General features: G+C 44.5%; 2 protein-coding genes across 2 annotated transcripts; both read left to right on the top strand.

The window, feature by feature from the left end:
* The first annotated feature begins 7,053 nt into the window (after nt 1–7,053).
* Nucleotides 7,054–17,222, top strand: LOC117144349. The gene is given in 7 exon segments (XM_033309462.1): nt 7,054–7,284; nt 7,287–7,347; nt 7,350–7,461; nt 7,463–7,496; nt 7,498–7,544; nt 7,546–7,784; nt 16,777–17,222. Coding segments are annotated over 7 exon segments (717 nt in total). The 5' UTR covers nt 7,054–7,122; the 3' UTR covers nt 16,839–17,222.
* LOC117144348 (carboxypeptidase N subunit 2) lies at nt 7,978–10,227 on the top strand. The gene has a single exon (XM_033309460.1). The coding sequence runs from the start codon at nt 8,196–8,198 to the stop codon at nt 9,861–9,863; it is 1,668 nt and encodes a 555-aa protein (XP_033165351.1). The 5' UTR covers nt 7,978–8,195; the 3' UTR covers nt 9,864–10,227.
* Nucleotides 17,223–21,215: the final 3,993 nt, after the last annotated feature.

The following is a 21,215-nucleotide window of genomic DNA, read 5'->3' as shown; positions in this document are numbered from 1 at the left end:
AGCGATAAGCCGGAGACCATAAATACGACATCCGAGCGACAATCTTCGGCGAATTAGCGGCGCGGAGATCGGGCCTGGGGTATCTGGACAGCATCTCTAACAAATTAAGTGGACAACCATAAATCAAATGGCTGACGACGAATTTCGAATGAAAAATCAATAAGCAGAAAACTCTATTCGCTGCGAGGGAGTGGGGCACCTAAATCAGAAACCGAATTCCGTATTGGAGTTCCAAATCGAATACGGATTCGGAATGGGAATGGGGCTCGGAGATCTGTGGCCAAGCAGCGAGCTGCGTGTTTAACAACAAACAATTAAGATGGCGTCCAATCGATAAGGGCCCTAAAACCAGAGACACAGAAAACGCAGCCAGGAAAGGGTACCGAATCGTCAGCAAACAGTTAACAGAAGTCGTGGCCAATGGGCGCTGATGAAACAAATGGGCCATAATGAAATAATTATGACTGCGCTTGGGCATCGAACATGGCCTATGATAGACCTGCCTTCGTTTCCATCCAAAAACGCATTCAAAACCAGCTCTCTGATTGAGGCTCCAAAACAATGCCAGGCACTTTATCCGCCAACCGATCGAATCGTGGCGACTCGCTCGCTGCCAAAGGATATGCTTGTGTTTTTGCTTATCGACGGCTTGGCATCTGCCAGCGCGATGCCAGTTGATGGACTTTGATTGCCGCTTTTGGCCATGCGTGATATTTATTTGTTAGTTGACACAAAACGCTGATTGCTGGACCAGAGCACAGTGGTCGAGAGATGGCAGAAATCGAATAAAAAAATTCCGATTATTTGTCTTTTGTTGGGACAACATTAATAGTTTCGTGCAACACCTTTAGCTGAATTCCCATTCAGGCTGCAGTTCCAGTAAATAAGTCTTCCTTTCACCAAGGTGCCCAGTTCATCCTTTTGGCATGTGGCCCGTGCACAATTGAGTGGCCAAGATGAAAAATGAGTCCCGAACCGGGCCAGCGAGTGGAAACATTTTTAATTTCGCCTGCCATTGTGAGCTGCAAAAAAAATAAAAATACAAAAAATGAGCAGCAAAATTGTAAACATTTTTGCGCGCCAGCATCAAGATAAAACCAATCGGCCAACCGACAACTGGAGGAGCTCAAACCAAGGCAAAAACCTGGCGAGCCACAATGGATTCTCTCCTGAGGACTATTTGGACAGCGAGAAATTAGACACGTGATGGGCGGATGGTCCTCGGAAGCGAGATGGTGGCGACAAAAACCCGGTTGATAACCCAGACAAAAAGCGACTCCACTTTTTGTTTCCTCTCCTCTATTTTTGTGTGTGTGTGTTTTTGTCGACAAGAGACCCAGAGATTATAGTCAATCAGCTGCTCCTGTGGCTGATTTTCGACCAGATCATTTGAATAGGTGCGAAGCAGAAGCGATCGCAGCGATAAGATTCAGAAGCAGGAAGTTGAGGCCACGAATTATGACTATATATATGGGCAGGCTATAGGGGTCCCACTTCCAGCAATTCTGCGGCATCCAATTAAATTGAATTTCGAAACGATGCTACTGCGATAAATTGAGCAAACATTTTTCGGTGTGTTTGGTTTCCTTTTTACTTTATGGGCATTATGGTTTTGTGGCATAGTCCAGCAAACACCCAACGAATCGAAGACAAACAAGCAGGCCGAGGCGTTCAGGGCAAACACAAGAATCGGAGTCGATTATCTAAATTTGATAAGGCATACGTATGTATGCACTGGAAGAAATAAAGAGCCATAGATCTTATAAAAAAACACTACAAAAATTGTAGCATAACTCCTTAAAAGCTGCCTATGATGCACACTTACATTTTTAGCTTAAGGTCATATATGCAACATGTAGACTGTTTCTTTCAGTGCATTCAACAGCACAACCTCTGCGGTTTCGCTCCACTTACTCTACTCCCCCCATCCAAATGAATTTCTAACGTGCTCTACAAGTCTATTTGTGCGTAAACAAATATTTATTGGAACGGTAACACTTGCGAGGGGTTACAACTAGGTGTTAGGTGTTTTGATGTTTTGTGGTTCAGGGTTCGATTCCGAGGGGTTCGGCTGACGACGGACTGAGCCAACTCCGAACTGTCGCCCAATTGACCAATAAAATGTTTGATGATGTGTGGCGCACTGCCAGTCGATTTAAGCGGGCTTACCTGCCACTACCTGGGGCATGCACCAATTATTTCTGGCTGGTTGGGTGCGAACGTAATTGATTGGCGGTAAGGGGCATTAATGTACAAGCTATAAGGAGAGATTGGCTTCAGAACTCTCGCTTTTATATATAATAATGTTATAAAGTTTTCTAAGCCCAACCCGGATTGATAATCTATTAAAACATAAGTTTCTTTCCAGGCTGCACTCTTCAATTTCGTGGCAAACACAATGCCACCAACTTTGTTCCCAATCGTTGGCAGCTTGCGATGACTGGCAGAATGGTTGCCATTTTGGCCTAACAACTTTGTAATTTTTTGTTTACACGCTTAAATTGTAACGTAATTGCTTTGGGAAGTGACAATTGTCCGGCATCCCTTCTCGGTGTGTAAATATGAGTGGTGTTTGTCAATTGCCCGGCGCTGTGAAAGTGGCCACATGCTCGACCCGAGTTCTTGGCTTAGTCGGCGTGGCCCAGTCCACTCCACAGTCCGCACTCCAGCTGGCCCGGCTGCCATGGACATCGCCTTGCGGACTGGGACGTGAACCCACAATAGAGCCCATCGGCAGCGAAACGCACTTGGCCCTGTCAACTCCAGGCAACTGAGGCATCGAGATGAAAGGCAGATGCTGACGGTCAGATAAACACGGCGACTGCGTCGTAATTCGTGTAATTATATTCTCAATTACCAAAACCCGACTGCCCAGCAGCTTGGAGATGCGGTCGCTGTGATTAGAACAAACGAAAGCGTTTTCTGATTTTCTTTTCAAAAATTATTTAAAGTTTCCCATGAAGTTGTTGTCCTGTTAGCAGTCAAATATGTAACCTGACTTGTGTATTTCTTTGTTAAGCTTGTTGACGTTTCGACCAGGTTCTGTTTGAAAAACTTGGACAGGAAAGCACCTCAGGATGGTCAGATTAGCGCCTTCCAGCTGAGAAGTCAAAAGCAGGCCAGCAGCACAGGCAAATAAAGCAATGAAAGGCAGATAGCTTCTAAATGCTGCTCATTCCTGCTGCCGAGCAAACAAGCCACAGGGGGCGTGGCAAGGGGCCAAAAGACATATGCAAATGGCCAGAATCATGCTCATCCTCATCCTCGTCCACGTCCTGGGCCAACTTAAGTGGTTCCAGCTCGGCAGCGATGTGATGCCTACTACGATATGATATGATTATGTTAAATGCCCGTTTTGTTTGCTCACTCACTCGCACAGGACGAGGGCGGGGAGTTGGTTGGATAGCTGGATGGTTGCTTGGTTGGTTGGTTGGTTGGTTGGTTGGTCATTGGGCAGCTGCTACCCGTCGTCGTAGTTGTAGTTGTCGTCGTCGTCATGCTCCCTTAACTGATTCCCCGGCTTTCATGGACAAAAAGGAGCAGCCTCCGTGGGCTTTCGGTTGCATTCAGTTCGGTTTCAAGTTGACGATTTCATAATTCAATTTACAAGATAAGGGCCCACAACCCGGCGACTGAATAACCAGAACCAGATCCCAGATTTCGAATCGGCATCGAAATCAGCCAACCAACAAGCGGCCACCGTTTTTGGGGCGTGTTGTCAAAAGAAGACAGCGAGCAAAAAGTAAACAAAACATTCACGGTGGAAAAAAATCACATTGAAAAGCCTTTTAATTAATTATGCATCAGCGATTGTGTTTAAATAAAGCGAAACTCAGTCAAATCGGATTCAGAGGTTTTTGTTCGTGTTCGTGTTTGCGGGGGAAAAACGAAGGGCAGATCATCATCATCATCATCATCAGCTGCCAGTGACAAACGCGCATTAGGCATACGCCAGGATGAACCCGTGCAGATGACGCCGATTAGATAATGCAGATAGCTCTCCTCTGTCCTCCCCAACTTTACTATTAACTCTACTATTTAGTGCTTTCACAGGGATAATCTCTTTTCATTTACATTCTGGATAATAATAACGATTAAATCAATGTTTAATCCATGCCAACCAAAAATCTTTTAAACTAATTCAAATATGTGTCAGGTTAATGAAAATACTTTTCGGGTTGTCCACCAGAATGTACTGATCTTTTCTAAATAGGATTAATACCATAAGTTTCAAACTAATACTTTTACTTATACTTGACGGTGAAGGAAGTGTGTGTACACTGTTCAAAACTGCTTAAATAGATGTATTTTCGCATTTGTGTGTTAAACTCTTTTGTTCCACTTAAGATTTAATCTATGATCCACCCTGGCAGACCAGAGCATTCCTTCGAATGCACCCTTTACCATTTGCTAAACTTCTTGGCGAGCCATTGGCAATTGTTCATCGGCTGGAAGATCGAGTCCTCAATCAGTGCATTTGTCAATGGGTCGTCAGCCATGTCAGCAGCATGACTTCTGACACGATCGGAGGAGCAGGGGCGGGTAGGGTAACCCATATGCCCACATTCGATTTGACGGATGGTCGGTCGGGGGATGGGGCGCAAGCTAGAAGCCATCATAATTTAAACATGAGTGTTGGCTGCCACTGCGCACTGGGCTCACAATGATGCGGCTGTGGCTTATGGTGAGTTTCGTGGCTGGGCTCAGTCACGGTTCTGAAGAGGATTCAGGCTGCGAGGAGCTGCGGTCTGGTCTGGAGGGTCGTCCATTTGGCGGCCTTATCAGCGACAGCGATGGCAGATTAATCGGCCGCGATAAGAATACGAACCCTGGGATGTGGACACGATGACGGGCACGATGACGAGTGCGGATGATCGACCAGAAGAATGGAGTGCTGGCGATGATGATGACGGTAGCATGGCTCCTCACCACTCTGCCCTTCGCAACGGAGTGCCTCTTCCTATGGATGTACAATACCACTATACCACTCGTCTGTATGTTCTTTGTTGTTCGATTCGATTTCTGTTTTATATTCTCATTTTTCGGGGCTATCCCCTACTCCTCTGCGTGGCATTTTTGGCTGGACTCGGGACTTGGGTGAAAAGGTGTGCCTGGGTTATGCGAAATATGCGTGGCGTTGTCGATCGGATCGGCTCGAGGGATCGGGATCGGGATCGGGATCTGCACTGCCATGGCCCAAAGTGGTTTAGATTAAAGGGTTTAGTTCTCAGTGCCTTGTGTTATTTCATTTTGGGGCGTTATTTGCTCAGCGAGACGTGCGACTGCTTTTGACTCTGGCTTCGGGCTTTATACTCTGCAGGAAGATCGATCTGGCCGATCGGTCGGTGCACCTCATTGACCTCTCTTCATCTTCCAGTTCCCTTGCCCCTTAGTCCCTTCTGCATCCCAATCCCCGTCACCTCGGCATTTCTGTTGTTGTGCCCGTTGAACATCTGTCGATCTTGTTTGGCGATAATTTGAATTGAGTTTTCTCTCCAAGTTGGCCAGCCTTCTCACATGTGTAAAAAGTCCAGAGCATTGTGCCAGTTTGGTGAGGAGGCTTCCAAGGGGTAATGCCGGTAGGCGTGTTAATAACAGAGCTCTCATCCTCGTCAAACGAAGGCACACATGTGAAATGACACCAGATCTAGGCGAAGTGCAAAGCTTTCCCACAGCACTCAGAAAAAAATCCAAAACAAGACAGTAGTTCATTCGGGAATCGCAGAATGAAATATCATTAAGTTAATAAGTTTTAGTATTATTTCTAAATAGTTTACCATGATGTCCTCCGCACTCTGTAGGCTTAAGCTTGAGTTGCAAGAAACTCTTTTCTGGGTGTACCTGTCCCAGTATTACTTCCCCAGAACGTGTCACCTGAAATGGGGAAGGAGAAAAGAGGAGTAAGTGGAGTGGAGAGGAGAGGAGTGATGGTGGAAGCCAAATGGAGGTTGGGGGAGGAACAGAGTCCCCCAGAGCCTTGGCCAATCCGCCGAGCACGTTCAAGTCGTTTTCTCGCAATTAAAGCGAAATTCTACGAATTATTTAATTAGAACTCCAGTTTCAGTTCTCGGTTCTCGGTGTTCAGGTTGCATCCAAAGGTCTGCAAATCCCGCGTTGCCTGCAACCTCTGCACGTTTGTATCTTGTGGTTCTTGCTGCTTTTCCCTCGCTTGTTTGGGGCTGCATAATCTTTTCTGTAAACATGAAACTCGCGCCATTATATCGAGCCAACGTTGAGAATGGAATGGAATGGTATGGTTGAGGTATGGCTATGGGTATGGGTATGGGGCTCAGATCTTGGCCAGAACCTGGCTGCTTTTTACATGTTCGCCTGCTTTGCGCCGTGTGGCAGCGATTTGAAATTTAAAATCTGTGAATTTGAAGCAGTTTATCGAGACTCCTCGTCCTTTCCTTAGGTGTTGTCCCCGATTCGCTTGGCCGATTAAATCATTAAATATTCCGATTGTGTAGCGTTATAATGAAATGTTTTTAGCGCTTGTCTGACTTGGAATTATGCAGGGAATTAAAGGATCTACCACCTCCCCGCCTGGCTGTCTCTTATTTGCCAAGCGAAAACTTCTTTTTAAGGGGAACATGTTGGACGGTTGTCCCCGATAAGCAAAGATGTTCCTGGCATTTGGCGTATTTACTGGCTATTGAAAGATAATACTGTAGACATAGAGGCTCCATATTTTCATCAAATAATTGTCCCTTAAATAATAAACTTAAAGGGACAATTATTAGAAGTTTCCATTATGTCACTTATTATAAACTGATAAATTGGGTGTTCCATAAGAATACATATAGAAATATATAGCTACCGGTAACAATATTCAAGAGCATAGTAAATAGTTTAAAACGTTTTAAAGGAACAAACAAATATTTTTAAATCACTAGAAAAAGTCTAATCTGATTTCAAATTCAACAGCCCGGCGATCAATCGATAACCTATCTCTTCGCTATTCTAATTGCGTCTTCTGCGTAATCGATATGAATACATGCTTGGCGAACAGCTGACTTGTTTCATCTCTAGCAAGTACAGGTACAACTTATATATCAACAGATTGTAAACGCGGCTAGGTTTCAAAAGTGATAGTAGTTGTAGTTGTTATGAAAAGCAATTATGTACCTTATAATCATCGCTCTGCTTGCAAGTGTGTCCGCTTTTTCCCTTCCAAACTTGGAGGACTACTGCAAAAATTCCTATTGCTATTTAAATGTTGGGCACAGGATGTTTACCGATAAAAAGGCTACCAAACTCCATATGGACTCCTGCGAAAATACCATAAGGTACTTCAACTTATGCCCAATCTGCGCACCCTGGAGCTGGAGAACTGCAACAGTCCGGACGACATGGGAATCTTTTGGAGCTGCACGACGAACACTTCGCCAAATGGCCAAATATGAAGATCCTTGTGCTGGGGGGGAACAACATAACTAGACTATCCAATGATTGCTTTAAAGGGCAATGGTATTCAAAGGTTGCCATGGGATGTATGTATGTCAAAACCTACCAGAACTTCTGCATCTCGACCTAAGTGGCAATAGAAAACAGTTTTTCTGGCGTTCCCAAGCTAGAGATGATGCTACTCAATAGGAATCCCTTGATATGGATATCGCCTGAGTCTCTACAATCTCTAAGTAACCTACGGCTTTTGGACATGAGCAACTGTCGACCGCTGCCGGATCTTTCATTGCCCGGTGCACATACCTTGATCCTCGAAAACAGCGGTGTGCAGCGCCTGGACATTTTGGGCAGCGTCCATAAACTCCATTTGAGTATCCGTAAGCATATAGTTCAAAGTCGGTTTTACATTTCATACTCCAGGGCTACAGACATTTTCAACACAAACTTTTCCCAATGGTTTGTAAACGTACAGAGGTGGTCAAAAGTATTTACACAACGAGCTTTTTTTTCAATTAGTTGACAATTGAAAAAAAAGCTCGTTGTGTAAATACTTTTGACCACCTCGTGATTCTGAATTGCCTTATCAACTAGCCGAACGGGGCGAAAGCTTTACTTTGTAAAGCAAAGCTCCCATGGGTATTTAAATTGCCCATTATCAGCAGTGAGCAAAGCTCCAACCGCTGGTCCACAAATCCAGATGATAAGAACATGATGCTGTTGCCGCTTCGATCGGGGCTAGTGCATTATTTGCAGTCGAACAAAGCGCGAGCAAAGTGTTACGGAATAAAATGCATTTGTACATATTTATTTTGCTCGGTACTTGCGGCTTAACGGTGAGCGATGCACTTGCCGTGTACGATGCCACCGGACGCTTGAATCTCAGTGCCAGTTGCCCGGATTCCTTCTGCAGCTTAAGTGATCGGCCGGTGGCATACTCCGCGACTCCGGCTCTTGAGCTCCGGGAATTGCACTTGACAAACTGCAGCCGGCAATCGATCACATGGCTGGTTCTGCAACTTACGCCCGGTCTCCGCACCTTGGTCATACGCAACTGTGCCACATACCACATTAGCAAGGAGAGTTTGAGGCCAGTGGAAAATCTCACCTCGCTGCAGATGCAGGGTACGAGTCTTGGCGTCCTCCGGGATCAGATCTTCAACGCAGTGCCACGTTTGGAGATCCTGCAGCTAAGTCAGAACTTCATCCACACGGTGCACGTAGCCGCATTCCAGGGCTTATCCAGGCTGAGATTACTGGGTCTGGAAGGGAATGCAATAGCTGAAATCCTAGCTACCACACTTGATCCTCTGGTGGAGCTAGTCCATCTGGACTTGAGCAGGAATGAGTTGACAACTTTGCCACAAGACATCTTTGCTAAAAATAAGAAGCTACAAACCCTTTTACTCAACGGCAACCCATTGAGAACTTTAAAGCCAGATGTACTAGGCTCTTTACCCAATCTTCGGCTGCTCGATTTAGGACATGCTGCTGAATTGGAGGTGATGACGCTAGACATTCCCAATGTGGAGAATTTAGTTCTGGAGGGGAGTAGTCTTAGCAGTTTAGTCATCAGCGGAGGCTTTATCAAGCTGCAGGCGGGGAACAATGAGCTGAATCATCTGCATGTGGGAAACAAGAGCGCTGTGATTGAGATGGATTTGCATGGTAATTTGCTAAATGGAAATGATACGGCCGCCATTCTCAGGGGAATGTGGAATCTGCAAAGGCTGGATCTGTCCAAAAACATGATCGAAGCATTGCCACAGCATGGAAGCGGATTGGATGCTTCCGGCTCCCAGGAGCTCTTGCTTTTGCCCAGTTTGAAGTACCTGAATTTGGCCAACAATCGGTTGGTTTACTTGCCTCCGGAGTCACCAATCCTCACATCGCGTCTCAGCTATTTGGATTTGTCCCACAATCTGATGCTAACCCTCGATGTCGCGATACTGAGAGGTCTGCCGGTTCTGAAGAGCCTGTACGTGGAGGGCAACCGCCTGAATACCATTAACTACCAGAAGCTCCATGAAGAGCACCAAGATCTCTCAGAGCTGGGGCTTCATGACAACCCCTGGTCACCCGGCTTATACCGCAAGATGTTTCTCTACTTCACCGATCGAGGAGTTCATCTGCAGGAGAGGCCCCAAAACCGTGTTCTGAACAAGAGTAGCCGAGTGGATATTGACTGGCCACCGAATGAAGACCAAGCGGAGGCTCAGAAGCTGGATCCGCTGGGAGTGACTGGCATACATCCCTACTGGACTCTAAGGGATATCCTTGCATTTGTTACGCTCCTGGTGGTGATGATTATTCTGCTGATGAATCTTTACCACATCCTTGAGGAAGAGGGCTGTCTGCGAAGGTTTCGCCATTGGAGGAGATCTCGTACCCTTGGGCAAAACACTTCAACGTCCAGGCACAGTGGTCGTCGCCTCGACGAGCAGGACTTCGAAGTATGAGCCTGGTCGACACTTTGGCTTACTCCGCTTTTCAAAACAGCAAAGCTCCAGTGAATAGACGTGAGATGTAGCCAAGCTGTTCCGTAAGCCATATAAGCGCCAATTTGATGTCAATTTAGCGCTAGTCTTTGCTGTTGCTTACCCACTTGTTTGCAGCTATCATCTGCTACCCTGTACTTATCACTTGATGGGTGCGTGCCGAACTTACATATAATTCGCAAATACAAAAAAAGTGATAGCAATAGATTAAAATGTAAATCAATAAATCGCGCTTTTTGTTTCTACACCTACTGGATCGAAAAAGGCTAATCACTAATCATATTTACGTATATGATTTAGTTAATATATACTCTCTTTCCCCATCGCTGATTAAAGTACCGTATTTTTCCATATGTTCAAGGGTATGGTCATTGTCGTATCATTTATAAATGTGCTATATATTTTGCATATGACTTTTTAGCAGCGAAAGGATAGCAACAATTTAAAGACCAGAGCTCCGAAAAGGTAGAGATGCGAAGTAATGCACTCAAAGAAAAAATTGACATTGCTTTAAAAATAGTGGGACACAGAAATCGCAAACTGAGAGCGTGCTCGTATTATTTAAGTAAGTATTTCTCTCAGTGCAGAGTAGAGCTCACCGGACCAAGCGAACAAGATGCACTTACAAGATTCGGACAAAATACGAATTTAATTCAAAATAATTGCACGGCATGCACAGGAGGACATGTGGAGTGCTCTCTGGCTGTGGGGCTGCTGTTGGCCCAAGACTAGTTAGTACTCCGCCTGGAAGTTGGCCAAGAAGGTAGCTCGGAATGGGAAGGGGGGTGGTAGGAGGAAGTAGAGAGTGGCTAGACCTGGTTGAACATCGACTTTTCCGCCTTCCTTTGCTGGCACTTCTTGCATGTTTGCTTCGAGGCCGTGGATTTGTGGCGTTTGCATTTGCGTAGACCTTGCCACAAGCCTACATACTTACTTGGTTTATATGCAGGCATTATAGCACCGACTTGCCCCGCCCCCCACCAGAAGGATCGGGGCTATCTACATACATATGTACGTATCAACATGTTTCGGGTGGAAATTTTGCCCGTGTTTATGTTTGGGGGTCCTCTCCGCGCTGGCTTTTGATAGGGCATCGCAATTTCTGAGAAATTGTATTTTGATTTATTTATAATGTTGCAGCGACATGCACATGCATCACACAATGGCACCACGTTGTTGTTGCTCTTGTTGTTGTTCCCGCTGTTATTGTTGCATTTTGGGTACTTGTTATTGTTGTTCTTGTTATTACTGGGCATGCGAATCAAATCAGTTTGATTAAATTAGAAATATGCAAATTATGTGCAGCTCATTAATTATGCGCCAGCAGAAGATTTGGTCAAGACGATAAGGCAGGCAATGAGGCGGAGAGAGACAGACAGATGCTGCGCGAGAGAGACAGGGAGATGTGGCAAGAGAGAGAGGGGCGACAGACCATCATCGATTGAATGCGAGCGAAAACGCGTCACAAATCGCCCGCAAAACGCGCGCAAATCGCTTGGCAATTAAATAACTTCACACCGCGCGCTAAGTGGGCGTGGCAGCAAACGCCCACACACGCCCAAAAATTTCGCATTTGAAATGTAAAGCGCACGCGGCTTTTCTGTGAAAAATATTTCAACGATTTGTAAAAAATCGAAAGGCAATAAATGCATTTTTATCCCTCAATTCTCTCGTTTTCGAAAGGGTGTGAGCCAGGGTATGCTGGAGTCAAGCGAATACTCGCAGATGTTTAAAATTTATTATATTGTTACGAATTACAATGGACATATCTGCTAATAGCTATAAGTCAGTTGACTTTTATTAAAAAACATGTGTCAATTTCATTTTAATTGTCTGAAATTGGATATTTTTGTAAACTGCCTTGCTTTGGTACCCTCTACGGTAGCAAGTATTCGATACCTTCCCGAGCCTAGGAACCTACTGATTGCAATTGCCACAAACCATAACGTGGAGGACCCCTGAGAAGGCAATGCGAACCGATTCCCGATTCCGAATCGAGCCAGGCCAATCCTGACCACAACAATTTACCAATCGTTCATGCGTCCCATGGGCCGCCAGATTCTCCCTGCCATTGCGTGTATATCTCGGACCCTCCCCCTCCTCTCCGCACGCCACCGCCCCCTCGACGAGCATGCACCACCCCGCCACCCCCTATCGATGTGCATTCGCAATTCTCCCCCTTTTTTTCGGGGTGGGCGTTGCCGCGGAGGCTGTGCAAAGTGCAAATTTATGATCATGCGATTTTTATCGAATGTGAATGTGAAAAAGAGTACAACGTTTTTTGCACTTTATAAACAACGGAGGCAGCAGCAGCAACTAAAGGATATAAAAAAAATAAAAAGAGAAGGCCAAAAGCGGACTGGGCCGTCGGCCGAACGCATTATTATTAATACTCGCACGCCGTCTGTCATGTTTTGTATTTAGTCAATTTTTATGTGTGGTTTTATTGAGCGTTTTTTAGCACTTTATGCTGCCAAACCGCGGCCACACCCCCACCCTCGTCCGCCCCGTTCAGATTTCGGCTTAGAGCCAGGTTATGGGTTACGGGCTGTGGTCTGTGAATTGGATTGGATTGGATTGGGTCGGATTCGGGCTGGTTCTTCCTCCAGCCGTTTGCCGTTTGCTGTTGTCGATGCCGATCCATAAATCATGCGCCTTTTGGGGGTCGGCGTTTATCAAATTTTCGCACACTTGGCTCTCGACCCGACTGCGCCTGGCTGGAAAATGAGATTTTCCAAAAATGGCAAAACGCCTTTTGGCGGCGACACGCCCAAAGACAAAAGTGCAAGGAAAATCTCCAGATGCCACCCGCCGGCGTTTCCCAACCTTTTGAGCCACAGCACGACAATGACACTACGACCTGGCAGTCAGTCTGTCATCCAGCCACCAGTCAGCCAGTCCACCAGTCATCCGGCCATTCAGTCATCCAGTCATCCAGTCAGTCACTCAGTTAGTCATTCAGCCGGTTAGCCAGCTCACACGTGGCTAACTAGGGGGTGTGGGGCTGGATCGGCGTTAATGCGATTATTTTGTGCACTTTTGGCAGAGTTAATAAAAATTACTTCCAAGCCAGTGAATGGCATACGTCGTGGAGCACTAAAGACACTTTAATGGCGATAGACAATGACGAACCCATACCCCAAATTCAGTCGAAAATGAAACCAAAGCAATAATTTTTCATTTTCCAGCCAACATTAGTGGAATGCTGCACTCAAAAAAAAAACACTCATAAATAAGAAAATTTCAAGGATATTTCTTTCGAAACAACTAAATAAAGACAAAGTCATTAACTCGAAATTTGATTATGTGGTTTTGTTGCTAAGATATGAATACGTAAAAGAACTTAGACATTTTAACAGTCATAATTCAATGGATTAGAGATATAATTTCTCGCAGTGTACGTTTTCATATTTCACACCATGCTTAGGCGCGAATTTGTAGCACTAATCCGGGAAAGTGTCGCTGGAGCGCAGTTCCTTCGGTGGCTCATTAACAAGGAGCTGGCCCAACCCACCCCGCCGCCAAAAACAACGAAATCAGGATCAAGAGCTGGCTGCGTGATGCCGTTAATCGCATTATTTACAGCAAACAGGATCAGCGGCCTGACTCCGCTCAAAAGTCAAACGGCGCAAAACCCTCCCACGGGGATATCCGTGACATATGTAAAGTGTAAGCTCGTCCAAGGACCTGGGAGCAAGGACTGGCGGCAAGGACAAGAGGGTGCTAAAGCGTCCAAAGCGGTAACGCGTGCCGGCGTGCGGTTCGTGTAATGAATATCCGCTTAGCCCTCAGTTAGCCTCGGCCGCAGCTCCTTGGATGCTGCAATTGTAACTGGATTTGGGTGGTGGCAACTGCAGCCCGAAGGACACCACTGGGTGGTGGTGGTGGGTGTGGCCGTTGTGACGGGCGTGTGCGTATGGGAAATTGCCTAACTGACTGCCACAATATGCCCATCCGAGCAGTTTTCCTGCATTTCCCTTGACAGCCCATCGCTTGAAGGGGAGACGCCTTATAAATGAGCAATCAATTCATAGATGGATGGCTGGGACAGTGTAAAAAATCAGGGCAGAAAAACGAGGCTTGGAAAAGATGCCAAATATAATAAGTTTTTAATAAGAAATTTGATTCTATCGTATTCAATTAACTATTAGTATTTCTATTTGTTTCTTTTTAGAAAAATACAGTAGACTTTATTAAAACTTAGGGATTTGTCCAACAACTATGTACTCACCACAAGCATTAAAAGATCATAAATCTCTATCAGATTTCAACTGGCATCATAATTCCCCCTCCTCGCCGGATAAACTTTCATGATTTCCACCCCTAATCCTTGGATGGATTCCCAAGCCTTTGGCAAGGACATGGGCACCGTGAATCACCTACTGTGAGAATGGAGAGCATTAAAAAAAAGGTCAAAGGTTACACAGTCATTTCGATCGAGTGCGGAGAACTTTTCACGCGGCTCTTACCGGGAAATGCCATAAAAATAAAGTGTAAGCAGTGAGAAATCTCCGCGGCAGGTAATTAACGCGGGCATAAAACCGATAGAGATGCGGAGAAATGTGGCGGAGAAAGGCCAATCCAGGGGAGTAATTAGCTCCTGCTCCACAGATAAACCGTCTCCATCTCGTCCAGCGATAAGTGGACGCAGTTCTTATGGCCGTTTAAAGCCTTTCCCGTTGATTTTTATTCGATGCTCTCCGGCTCGTTTCGTTGCCCATTAATTGGACTCCGACTCCAATCGGATCAGGACAAATAATTTTTATGTCTGCTCAATAAAAACGCAAAGAAGCCTCCGATAGCTGCGTTGGAAAAATACTCCGAAAACGCTGAGATTTTCCTCTCTATTTTTTAATGATACCCTCTGCTAAAGAACAGGCTAGCAGATAACAATGCAGTGGCTTGCGATGCAGGAGCAGGGGATCCAAGGTTAGGACATGGGGTGGGGACACCACCACTCGCCTTGGCACAGATTAACATATTAAACGAAATCGATAGCGCTGCCGATAAGGATAACGCTGGCAGCTCGGAGGACATTTGCGGCCCCGAAGACGCACGTGATGCGCTAATTTTTAGCCTGACACTTGCCCGCAGGATCTGGAGAGGATGGGGTCTCCACTTAGCCAGAGTATATATGGTACAGGGTTGGCAGCGGCGCGTGTGGTCCGCCGGATATGTCAAAAGTGTCGTCGTCGATGGCACGTGACTGGCTTTAAAAAAATATCCAAAGCCCAGGCAGCAGAAACAAAGCACTGCCGGGTGGTCCATTGTCCTGGCCGAAGGAATCCCCGTTTCCCAACGTAACCTGATCTCTGATCCCTGGCGCACAATGAGCCGTAATTTGTTTCTCCAATGAGTAAGTTAGCCCATAAAGGGGATCAAACGGGGAATTCAGCTGAACCCGCAAACGAAAGCCAATCAGCAATCAAGTGTAATGTGAGCCGACGATTGACAAGACGCGATAAATACCTGCTGAACTAACACTCAAGATCCATCTACAATATTAAGTCCAGCTGCTGACATATCTCAGTTGTAGCATCAGCAATAGTTTACACAACACTTGACCCATAAAGATTGTAAGTAACGCTTATCAGGTGACATACTAATTCTGAATAAATTAAAGGAGCTAGTTACTTGCTCATTCAAACAAATCAAGCAATGCGTTAAAATTACATTATTCATATTTAATTCTTAATGATATTATAATCGAATACTATTAGTGCTTAAACTTTCTAATAGGTTATGGGTTGATTAGTTGTTTCTTATCGCGTGCAATCCCTAAAGTCCCTTAAGTAGCTTTGAAAATGAGAAATTTGTTTCGCTTATAATAAATATATAATTTGAGTGCAATGCCATAGTGATTAACGATTAATGGCAGCTGCAGGGGCGTATTTGTTTCTTCCTCTCTGGTTGGAGCTTATTTTTTTTTTGTTTTTTTTTCGCCCAGTCTCCAACCAAATGCAAAATATGCTGGGGAAAAAACAGCGAACCAAAACCATAACAACTGCAATAACAACTGGCAGCTCATAGTGGCCACAAGTGGAGGTTGTTTCTTACTTATTTTTGTTGCCTTCGGTTTTTGCTCTCCAGCCAGCAACTGAAGCAAAAAGGCGCAACCTGATTGGATCTCTTCACTTGCAGCGGCCACGGAAGGAGTCGGTTTAAGCCAGCGAAGGAGCCCCAACCGCGTGGCATGCCCCATTGGGCCGAAACTCCGCCAAAAGCGAAGAGAGAGATGCAACGTGATGCTTGTTGGTAATAAAATTGGTGCTTAAACGAATCCACTCACAGCCATTTAGCAATATCAGACATGGCTGTAAAATTAACAGAGCAACACAGCGATCCGCCATGGAGCAACTGGCAAACAGCAACTGGCAACAGCAACTTGCATCCAGCAACTTGCAACTTGCAACCAGGGAACGGCCTCGAGTTCCGTCCATGCAATTATTTCCCCACCACGCCCCGCCCCGTTGCAGTTGCAGTTGTTAATGATGCCGCGCTGTAAAATGGCAGACTGGTTCTCCAGCCATTGCGTCTGCTGCATCCACCATCCAGCATCCAGTATCCAGCATCCAACATTCAGGCCCCCAAAAAACACTTAGCAACACCCACTTTTTGGATCACGACCACAGAATCCGAGGGTGCAGTGTGCAACGCCAGTTTGGAGCATCAAACTCAAGGCACAGGCACATTTGCCAGCACAGTGGTATGCTACTTTTGAAAAACACTTTTTAAACTCTAAGAAATCAGAAAATGATATCACTAAACTATATACGCTTAAAATATGTCTGGGTTGTATGTTTTTTGGAGCTCTATTAAAACATTTAATATTTTAGCATTTTTTCCAAAAAGATTTAATTCTATATCTTTTAAGGCTTTTTGAAACACTGTTGGCTTAAGAGAAGAGCTCAGAAATTTGTGATTACCGACGAATGAGCTGTTGTATTGAGATTTTGGAAATTCTGACAAGCCAAGTGGAGATCGAAGAATGGACAGGCAGGCGGCGGGGGAAATGTGAACTGGCAACTGGCAACTGGCCACATGATCGACTGTTGCACGATCGCATTAATTTATTAATTTAATGGCAAAAACGTTATGGCCAGAAATCGAGGAGGATCATGGAGAAGGAGGCAATTTACCCAGGGGCGCACACACACGGGGCGTTTCTAACAATTTTATGCCAGATGAGCGCCTAAGTGATCGCGATCGCAGCCTTGCCCCACGGGGCCCCCTTCGTCGATTGGGGAAAGGACCTGCTTCCCATGGCCATCGCAGTACAGATTCAATACACTTGGAAAAAGTATAAAACCCAACTTTTAAGTGGTTTTTCTACTAGAATACTAAGCTTTAACTGCTTTAAATATTTCAATAAATTTTATTATTTTATATATTTATATTTTTTTATCTTTTTAAATCACGAATCGGCAATTTTTCATAGTGTCCATCAACTGTGCCTGTCTTGCCATCCATCTGTGTAGTGCCCAGCTATCCAACGGCTGAGCAACGTGCGTCCACTTAAGCCGCAGACAATCTTCATTATGGCCAAACTTTGGGGCGCACACAGCTGCAAAAGCTGGTGCTCCGCTCGCGATTGGGGAGATATGTATATAGCCCCCATACCGGGCCGTCGGATGCAGCTCGAGCAGCTCCAAGCCCACTACCACTCTGCCGAGTTGCTCGCCAGGTGAGGTGTTTATTAAGGTGTAATGCAATTTTTCATATTTCATTCGGTTTGGTTTGGTTTCTTGCCTTTCCTTGAAACTGCGGCGTGGGCGGAGCAACTGGAAAATTGCAATAATATGGCTTGTGTATCTTTCTTTCTCTTGGCCGAAACGGCAAATAAAATGGATGCACAATGCAGCCCAAAAAGGATCCTGAAGCGGCGGTGGAGGCAGGGGGCAAAAAGTGTGGCAACATGTTTGAGGTTTTCGCTTTTCCGACATAAATAATGGCCATAAATTGAGCATGGCCGGAGCTAAAAATTCAGTATTTATAGCCAAATGATAAAAATAAGATTTATTAACATTTTGCTGCCCCCTCGCCTTCTCGCTCACACACACACACACATACATACACACACCCATCCTGGCAGGAAAAAGCGAGATTCACAATGACCTGGCTGGGTGGGTGTGGGAAAGCGGATGAACTGGGTGGGTGGGAAATCAGGACCGGAGCCAACGCTGCGCGAGAACATCCGTTTCGCTTCGCCGTGTGGATGATCCTGGGGGAGACTCTTGGCTCTTTCCAGAAGGAAACCCCACCACCCGACCATTCATCTGAAGAGCCTCCTGTGTGCAGTCCAGGGGAAATTCAGCGCTCCAACGAAACTGGAGAAAAGGACGATGGATTTCTCTGCGGGGAGTGGGCATGATTCCTGGCATCTAATTAGCTTTTAGCCTCATTTGAAATGCACAAGATTGCCAGTGAAAAAAACTGGCACTGCACAAAGACAAAAAAGAATATAAAATTATACTATTAAACTACTTTATAACAAAAAGAAGTACAACTTTTCTTCGCTCGTTTTGGACTCCATTTACAATTTTCACTTCACGCACTTCATTTACAATTTTAATGATTTTTGAAATTAATGTTAAATATTTAACTTACTTCTAGCCTGCTGTTTTTCTCAATGAGAAAGTGCAGGAAAAGCGGCCCAATTGTCGCCCAGGCAGCTGCAGCTCATTAGCAGCCACAGCAGCGCATAAAGAAATGCATTTTCCTGCCCCCAGACTGCCCCATCTTCCCAGCCCACTAATGATGGTTATGCATTGCAATCCAAATTCAGCATGAGCTATTTTAAAGCGTCCATACATCCAGGGTGAGGGGCGACTTTCCCAGGCCAAATTTGGCGATTCGCAATTAGTGGAACCACCGCAGCACCGCCTGCAGCCAGGTGGGGCAACAAACGAGATGGTCATGAGTCGGTCTTAATACTGCTACATGTGGCTGGGAGTGCTCCAATAACGACACAAGTCCGAGGCGGACGAAAGCAACTGGAGGAGCTCGAGGAGCGGCCAAGTGGAGACGCACACGCTGGCTGATTTTAATCAAATTCACAGCATTGTTTGCCTGTCAGGCAGCCAGCGGGGCGATTATCACAGGCGCAGGACGAGGCAGGGATCTGCCAGGAGGCAGGAGATGGAAGGAGTTGGGAGGAGTGGACAACAAGGTCTGCCCGATATACATACGTATATATTTTCCTTATTTTTTGTTCACCTCTGCTGCTGGCGAATTCCGAGCGCATTTCATACGACACCACAGGCAATGCTCGTACCATAAAGCCGAGCTGCCCCACATTCTTGGCGGGCATGAAAACGCGTGACCACGCCGCCAAGTCCACGCCCCAAGTCCCCCTTCTCCACTGGAGACCCACCCACCTGAGGTGGTGCTTTTATTTTATTATATTATTTTCCCTCTTTTTTTCTTTTTTTTACGCGCCTTTATCTTGCTGAAGACTACGCCAATATAAAACTCATGAATATCATTAAAAATCACGGCTGGGCACTCGTTAAATTATCGTAATGACCACAACTGCGCTGACATGCGATGTTGAGATTTCAAAGTTGCTAATTGCTCTTATTATGCCACCATTAAATGATTAAAACTTTCACATTTTGAACCAGAAATTGAAAGGGAATCTTTATTATTTGATAAAGTTTTAACAATCTTTTCAGATTGTCTAAACTCCATCTTTATTCTTAAGACTTAAACTTCACTCTAAGGCCAATATTCGCAATTTCTGTTTCCCATTTCGAAATTATTTCGTCACAACTGGTTTAATTATTTTATTAGGCAGAATGTTTAAAACAGGTTAACAAACGTTGTTGTCGCTGCTAATTGGCATTTAGTAAATTCAACGTGTCTTCTAAGACTACACTTATTATTTCATTAAAAACAAGTTATAGTTTAAACAGCCAGTTCACTGGACAACTTTTATCGTCTTCGGGGTTAAAGGCTTGGGATTCGCCATTACGGCGACCACTGCCAGGAGTAAGAAGGAGCAGACCGCAAAGAACCTCATTTCGACTGTTTTTTACTGAATCTGAATAAATCACTGCCTTTTATACCAAAAGCGCACTTGGCAAACCGTTTTAAATATGTATAATAGATGACTTTTTTGCGTTATCGATCAATACATGTTGACCGGCAGGTAATATTTAAAATTTTAGGTTCTAATCTAGCCCAGCATTTACCTCAAAAAATAGAAATTCACCTGGTAATTAGATATAAACACTTTTTTAATATGCCTGTGCTAATTATTTTATTTTCATTGTACAAAAAGACATTGATCGAAAAATCTCTAGTCGCTTGTGTCTCCAGTGAAGGTTTACTATTTTCCTTGTGCACTTTTGATTACTCTGGGTGAAATTGGCTTGGGTTCACCCTGGACGGATGCCAAGGCGAGGATCAAAAGAGCGCAGATAGCGAAGAACTTCATCGTAGTAGATTGTGTTGCACTCTGCTATGTGATCCACCTTTTTATACCCCTAAAATAGAAACCGACTGGTTCCTAAGCATGTACTATGTACATTCCTGTTTCATATTCAAATCATTTTTAAGCTGACATGATTTTATTGATGTCATCGACCGATGATTACGAATGCTTTAGAATGTTAATAATCCAAATTTGCTTAATTTGTGTTTTAATTAGCACACTTATCTAATAACCAAGATATTCCAGATATATTTGCGCAGACGCAAAATTGTTCATTGTTTAAAAATAACTTTTTTTGAGTGTCGCATAAATCTGATCTTTCGAAACGTAAATAAGTAATTTTTTGAACATGTGTACCTTATTTTAAAACAATACTCTTCAAATGTTTAAAGTGATTTAACTTGAAGAATTTCTCATGGTCGAATTTGTTGCGAAATCTTCCAAATTATTATGACAGAATTTTAGACTTAAGAATGTTAGTTTGCCAATTTTTCCCGATTTTTTCGAAATGATTTCTTTTATGAAAACCAAAAGTGTAAAAATGTAATATTTTAGATTATATTTAACTTTTTTAGGCTTTCAATATTATATTAATAAATGGTGAATTTTCATCAAAGGAATATTTGGAAATAATAGAGAATGATATCATATATCTTTGGGAGTGTTAAAGCCTCCGCATGTTTATGGGCAAAAAAATTGTAGTCTTTAAAAATCCAAACATAATTCAAAAGTGTGGGCGTGACAGTTCTGGGCAGCTTGTGGGCGTTAGAGTTGCCGTTGCAACAAATAACATCTAAATGCCTAATATTAACCTTCTAGCCTTTATAGTTCCCGATTCTGATCCACACTTTATATACTTTATATGGTCGGAAACAAAT

Source organism: Drosophila mauritiana, chromosome 3R, assembly GCF_004382145.1.
Source record: "Drosophila mauritiana strain mau12 chromosome 3R, ASM438214v1, whole genome shotgun sequence".
NCBI lineage: Eukaryota > Metazoa > Arthropoda > Insecta > Diptera > Drosophilidae > Drosophila > Drosophila mauritiana.
This window is presented reverse-complemented; position numbering and strand designations above follow the sequence as displayed.